The sequence below is a fragment of the Oncorhynchus kisutch genome, linkage group LG19 (genome assembly GCF_002021735.2).
Source record: "Oncorhynchus kisutch isolate 150728-3 linkage group LG19, Okis_V2, whole genome shotgun sequence".
Classification (NCBI taxonomy): Eukaryota; Metazoa; Chordata; class Actinopteri; order Salmoniformes; family Salmonidae; genus Oncorhynchus; species Oncorhynchus kisutch.
In genome coordinates, this window is record NC_034192.2 from 12,890,456 (window position 1) to 12,897,748 (window position 7,293).

At 46.8% G+C, this 7,293-nt stretch overlaps 1 protein-coding gene across 2 annotated transcripts in view; it reads right to left on the reverse strand.

The window, feature by feature from the left end:
• LOC109864626 (receptor-type tyrosine-protein phosphatase zeta-like) overlaps positions 1-7,293 on the reverse strand; it is a 58,118-nt gene that overhangs the window by 20,708 nt on the left and 30,117 nt on the right. For both annotated transcript variants that reach the window (XM_031797999.1, XM_031797998.1), the window contains exons 9-12: positions 5,910-6,094; positions 5,274-5,400; positions 4,065-4,991; positions 2,301-2,448 (exon numbers count right to left, since the gene is read on the reverse strand). In XM_031797999.1, coding sequence (XP_031653859.1) covers positions 2,301-2,448; positions 4,065-4,991; positions 5,274-5,400; positions 5,910-6,094 — 1,387 coding nt within the window. The remainder of the gene's footprint in view (positions 1-2,300; positions 2,449-4,064; positions 4,992-5,273; positions 5,401-5,909; positions 6,095-7,293) is intronic.

Sequence of the window (7,293 nt, forward strand, 5' to 3'; positions counted from 1 at the left end):
AGGTAGGTGTCACGTCCTGACTTTAGAGCTTTTTATGTCTCTATTTTGGTTCGGTCAGGGTGTGATTTGTGTTCCTTTTTCTATGTTTTTGTATTTCTTTGTTTTGGCCGGGTATGGTTCTCAATCAGGAAAAGCTGACTATCGTTGTCTCTGATTGGGAACCATACTTAGGTAGCTTTTTCCCACAGGGTTTTTGTGGGTAGTTATTTTCTGTTTTGTGTTTCTGTACCTGACAGGACTGTTCCGGTTTTTGTTAATTCTCTTTGTTATTTAGTTATTTAGTGTTCAGTTGAAATAAGAGTATGAACACTAACCATGCTGCGCTTTGGTCCTCACATTCTTCAACAGACGATCGTTACAGAATGAACACTTACCACGCTACGCTTTGGTCCACACCTTCTTCAACAGACGATCGTTACAGTAGGGAATTTGTTTGCCTGCCATATACTAAAAATACCAATTGGCTGAAAGGAACTGGCATAAATAGAAAAATATACCAGTTTCATCTGAGGACAAAAATGTTGACAGCTGCGCCGTACAGGTTGCAAAGTAAAGTCCCCCTGCTTAAGCCAGTACATGTCCAGGCCCGTCTAAAGTTTGCTAGAGAGCATTTGGATGATCCAGAAGAAGATTGGGAGAATGTCGTATGGTCAGATGAAACCAAAATAGAACTTTTTGGTAAAAACTCAACTCGTCGTGTTTGGAGGACAAAGAATGCTGAGTTGCATCCAAAGAACACCATACCTACTGTGAAGCATGGGGGTGGAAACATCATGCTTTGGGGCTGTTTTCCTGCAAAGGGACCAGGATGACTGATCCGTGTAAAGGAAAGAATGAATGGGGCCATGTATCGTAAGATTTTGAGTGAAAACCTCCTTCTATCAGCAAGGGCATTGAAGATGAAACGTGGCTGGGTCTTTCAGCATGACAATCATCCCAAACACACCGCCCGGGCAACGAAGGAGTGGTTTTGTAAGAAGCATTTCAAGGTCCTGGAGTGGCCTAGCCAGTCTCCAGATCTCAACCCCATAGAAAATCTTTGGAGGGAGTTGAAAGTCCGTGTTGCCCAGCAACAGCCCCAAAACATCACTGCTCTAGAGGAGATCTGCATGGAGGAATGGGCCAAAATACCAGCAACAGTGTGTGAAAACCTTGTGAAGACTTACAGAACATTTTTGACCTCTGTCATTGCCAACAAAGGGTATATAACAAAGTATTGAGATAAACTTTTGTTATTGACCAAATACTTATTTTCCACTATAATTTACAAATAAATTCATAAAAAATCCTACAATGTGATTTTCTGGATTTTTTTTCTCACTTTGTCTGTCATAGATGAAGTGTACCTATGATTAAAAGTACAGGCCTCTCTCATCTTTTTAAGTGGGAGAACTTGCACAATTGGTGGCTGACTAAATACTTTTTTGCCCCACTGTATATGGCACATGGAAACCTAACAAGTGCGGTCTATGGTGATATAGGTGGGATGGGCTGAGAGTGGCTGAGGGTTGGGATTAAAGAGTTTGTTTGGCAATGTATTTTTGTTATATATAGAAGTACCGTATATGTTAAATGTATATGTAGAAAAATATTTAATTAGAATTTCTTTTTTTTTACAGCTAAGATATTTGTCCTCCGAAGAGGGGGGGGGGGGGGTGGTGGAGGGGTTAGGTAGGGGCAGGAATAAGCTATGGACAACGAACACAATTGCATTTCATCAATGACAATTTAATTGCACAGATGCTGTGACGAGATCCTGAGGCCCATTGTCGTGCCATGCATCCGCCGCCATCACCTCACTTTTCAGCATGATAATGCATGACTCCATGTCACAAGGATCTGTACACGATTCTTGGAAGCTGAAAATGTCCCAGTTATTCCATGGCCTGCATAATCATCAGACATGTCACCCATTGAGCATGTTTGGGATGCTCTGGATCGCCATGTACGACAGCGGGTTCCAGTTTCCGACAATATCCAGAATCTACACACAGCCATGGGAGAAGGAGTCGGACAACATTCCACAGGCCACAATCAACAGCCTGATCAACTCCATGAGCCAGAGATTCTTCTCACACAATATTTCACCAGAATGCACCATAATTAATACTGTAAAATACATTTACAGTATTTTACTGTGCATTTCATAGGTTTTGAAATTATAGAAAGGTCTTACAGTGCTGTAAAACAAATGCACGGTATTTTACTGTGGATTGTACAGTAATCTACTGTATTCCGTTTATTCAGTAAGTTACTGATAAAATTACAAAACTGATAACAGTGCAGTGTGCTAATCGTACCTCCAGTAGATGAGGATGCCCACCAGGACCAGGAGACAGATAATGGTGAGGGTGGATACCACAGCCAGAGGGACCACTGTCCTCTTCTCCCTCTCAGCAACACTTCCCACCATTTCTACCCTTGACTCATGGCTGCTGTTACTGATCTCTGGGGGGGAGGAAGAATCGGTTACTATTTACAGACTTGTATGCACACGCACACACCCTGAATTTAAAGAAACATCCTTTATTTCAATCAGTAGGAAATCTGTTTCCACATCATTGAGTACAAATACCATAATCATATTTCCTCTCATACGCAAGGAAATCTCATATTACTCTCCAAATAACACCACCTAACCCGCCACCATGATTGGAGATTCCTGAGTGTATGTTACCTTTCCTCAGCTCTTCCACAGCCCTGCTGTCAGGGAGAACAGGGACACGTAGATCTTCACGTGGGATGCTCTGGATCGACATGTACGACAGCGTGTTCCAGTTTCCAATATCCAGTAACTACGACCAGCGCTGGGCAGCTCCACTAGGACCTCTCCACCTCTATCTCCAGACCCACTAGCCTCCCCCAGCATCACAGACCCCTGAGGATTGGCCCCTGCTCTGTCCACCTCGGACACACCACTACCAGTCTCACTCTCAAAGTAGAAGATGGAAGAAAGACCCCCTAAGTCACCGCTGTTCTCTTCCTGTGTCTCTCCCTCTGTTGTGTCCATGGCTGAGGCCAGTGTGAGTGAACTGTCTCAAGGGAAAGTGTTGTCCCTCTCGGCCAGCCCTGACCTAGGGTGACCCCGTCCCCGTAGAGGTCAGAGCCGGACCCACTGATGTCTGTCTGTCCAACCTGAGAGGTCACAGCCTGTCTGTCCAACCTGGAGTCCTCTTCAGAGGGGAAGACAGAGGGGGAGAGGGTTGTGTCTTTTTCGGAGGGGGTGACAGACAGCTAGAAGGTTGGTGTCTCTTCTGAATGGCTGAGAGAAGGGTGCAAGGTGGTGTAGCCCCCTCGAAGAATCCTCTTCAGAGTGGGAGACAGAGGGGTATGGGGCTGGGAAGTTGAGAGGTTCTGTGGGCTGCTGAACCCAAGTCCCCCTCTGAAATCTGGTACTGACTGGAACAGAGAGGCCTGTCTGGTCAGACTGAGTGTGAAAATAAGCACTAAACTGAATACTTAACAACACACCATTCTGAGTGGTCATACAAAGCAGCCACCAGAGGGCAGACTGGAGTGAGGGAGGAGCCGCCAGGTCACACACAGCAAGGCGGGTAAAGAGTCCCAGAAGAAGACATAAGATGTGAATCTTTATGATTCAAGGCAAGGAAGACAGACTGGCAGAGGAATACCCACCACCGCTGGGTACCGGTAGGAGACATGGATCTCTGAAGTACCAGGGTGAACCAGTATGAAGCGCCGGGCAGCCAAAGGATGAGAGAGAAGTTGAAAAGAGCAGATCACTATAGACAGACACAAAGAGCCGGACTGTTACAGCACATCACCAGCGTAACCACCACCAGCCAGTAGAGCGCCAGTCCCTTCACCACCATCATTATCACCATCGTAGGTCTAAGCGGCAATATCACCCTTATTGACAGCACAGCAGCAGAGCGGTACAGGTCACACAGCCATCATACAACCATCAAACAACCGTTATACAACCATCATTCATCCATCAAACAGCCACCACACAACCAAACAATGTAAGACTGCACTATACAGTGCCACGCTTTGGCAACAGGAGGCAAAGGCATAAAGGTAATGTGTAATATGTTTCTTACCGGTGAATATGGGCTGGGTGGTGAGCTGTAAGACCTTGACGAGGCCTGAGGTAGTGGAGGTGCCGTAGGCCGGTGAGAGGGAGTTGCTGGGACTTGAAGTCCTGGGTCTGATCCAGGGCACAGAGGGAGTTGAGGTTACAGAAACCAGGGTCTGTTGAATAGGGGTGGCCCTTGTCACTGTGCTAACTCTGTTATCAGACCGCCTGGAGGTCAAAACCAAGCCCCTGTCCTCTCCTTTCATTGTAACAGGACTGAGAACTCTATAATCCAGTGTTTTGTTCAGTGTTGTTTTAGATGGCGTAGTCGTGAACTCTAAGGCAGTGGTGTTGACAACGTCCTCGTAGTAAACATCAGTGACCACCATGCCCCCCACCGGAGGGGTGTACATATCGCTCTCTGGGGGTAGCAGGCCGATACCGGAAACGTCAGGTTTCTGGGCAGCGGAACCACGGTTTTTGTTCCGGATCTGCTGAGGCGACCACGACAATGAGGCCTCCTCTGTGATTTGCCGGCGGACAGGAGGCGGGCTGGTCGTCCGGGAGACGGGAATCAGAAAGCCCGGCTGGTCGGTCACCATGGTGACCCAGGTGGCGCTCTTGCCGTTGGAGGCGGCGCTGGTGAAGGGGCGGTGCAGAGGGATACGCTGCTTCTTCTTGTCCTTCCTGGTCTGGTCCTTCTTGGGCTTGTCCATCCTGGACTGGTTCACAGGGTTCTGGTCGATCCGGTTCTGGTCATCTCTGGTCCCTGGTGGTACAGGCACAGAGCTCACTTGGGAGGCAGCAGTGGTGGAGGGCTGGTCAGGGAAGATCTGCTGGCGATCCTCTCTGGTTCTGCTCTCTTCTACTGGGTTCTGGTCTACTTGTTCCAATATATCCACTGGTTCTAATATATCCTCAGGTTCTGTATTGCCTGGATCAGACTCAATCTCTGGAGAAAAGAGAATGGTTATATATATATATATATATATATATATATATATATATTAGACAACTGTTATCATGATGCTATTTTGATAACTTCCGTACTTACTTTCAAGTCCGTTAACCTAAGTTCTTTCCTCTCTCATATGAATCTCAGTGGAATAGGCTAAAGATGGACACAGATTCATCTTTTTCCTGGACTAAAAATCCTTTTTAGAATCTGATCTCTCACGACAGCCTGAACACTAAAATGTTTGGTTGTGGGTGCTGAGATTATAGCTGGTCTCACCCGGGTCCTCCTGAGGCATGTCCACTATAATCTGATCACTCCAGCGTCCCGTCAGGCCATTGGTGCAGACAGCTACCACCTGGACCACATAGCTGCTGTTGGACAGGAGACCGGGGATGATGGCCCCCTGAGAGAGGGTGAGTGATCAGTAACATGTCAGTCAACTCATCAATGCATCAGCCAATCGCACTCGTCAACAAGTCAGCCAATCACTGTAACGACAGTCAGTTGCTTGTCTCAGCTTTCTTTCACCCTATTTAACAGATGAGATTGATTTCTGATTAACATGCAATGCTATGGATTTGTGTGAGAAGGTCACATCAGGTCAGGTGAATACAAACCATCGCACACACAACAAAAACAACCACAGCTGTATTGATATTGTATGGTGTACACCTCTGGCCAGATGGATTACAGGTATTTTTGGGGTTATCACTATGGCAACAGTCTCCAGGAACAACACACTATTTACATCTTACAGTCATTCAGAAAATAGTCATAAGAGAACAAGTGAGAGAGAGCGAGAGAACGAGTGAAGGAGAGAGTGAGAGAGATGATCCACAGACAGACAAGTAGTGTCCCTTCAAGCACTGACAGGTATGTAACAGTAGCTGGATAAGTAGACAGGTGTATTACCACGTCCTGGTCTCCGTCGGTGCGGTACTCGTGTTTGGGCTGGTTCTGGTCCTGCAGCCGCTGGTAGGTGACAGAGTACCAGTCGATGGTGGTGTCATACACCACACGGGGGCGCTCCCACATCACCATGATGGTAGTGTCGTTCTGGGCATCCGCCTGCATGTTCTGAGGCGCCGAGCAGCACACTGGAGAAGACAGAATGAATGAGGTTAGATTACGTCCAATATAATCTATGTATGTTTGTGTCTGGTTATCAACGTTGTCAGATTGGGAATATGTCCATGTTTAGCACGGGAGACAATGGGATATTGGGATTGAGCTTTCCTAAGGAAAACATGTCGGTCGACAACGTCGTCTCTCTTAGAGCAACACTAGAAGAGGGAAAGGAAGAGGTGAAGGGAGACATTTTGGATATAGATATGGAAAGGGGATAGATATCCATGCTTTTAGCATTTACCATTTATGAACAGACATATTTCAATTTCCAAAAAGAGAACATGTTAAATAAATTGCTACACTGAAAGAGGGGGAATTACAAAGTCAGGTTTCCTAGCAACCCAGAGTGCTTATTTGGGTGAGAAAGAGTGAGAAAGAGAGAGAGGGAGGGAGAGGGCTTTTGATGAGCTGCACTCGAAAGACCTTGGGAGTAGGCTCTAAAACATCACGAAACACTGAAAATATAGGAGAATCTCAATTGTAGACTCCTCGCGTCCTGCTCTCCGTTCTCAAAACCCATTGGAGGAGAAGGTCCCAGGGGCAGGACCTCTGGCTTTCTCATCCAATGGGTTTTGAGAAGGAGATGAGGAAAAGAGGAACGAGGAGTCTGCAATTGAGATCTTCCCTATGTGACTGGTTACAAGACCGGGGGCTTTTTGGCGCTAGTTCCTACTTCACGGTATGGCCTGTTAGTGTTACAGTACAGCTCCGTGTGAGTGTGTCTGAATCATCATGCTATGGTTTTACAGAGGTCACATATGGGAGAAGAGAGGAGTAGGGTCAGCATCTGGTAGTTAGGGTGGGTGCTAAAGGTTAGGGGTCAGGTGTTGGGGTCAGTGGGTAGATAAGGGTCAGGGGTCAGGCATTAAAGTAAAACAGGTACATACTATAAAAGAGAACATCCTCTGTCCCTGTGTGAGAAAAAGGTGAAGACCAGTTAGAGTTAGGGGTTAAACGTAAAGGTTTAGAGGTCAGGGGTTATAGGTTAAGGGTACATGCTAGGAGTGAGGACCTCCTTCTTTGCCAGTGTAAGGTGAGGGTGAGGATTAGGGGTCTAGGGTTAGAGGTTAGGGTTCAGGGTATAGCCTACAGGTACGAACTGGGGGTGAAGACCTCGACTGTGCCTGTGTAGAAGGAGTGTGAGGGTCAGGGGTCAGAGGTCAGAGGC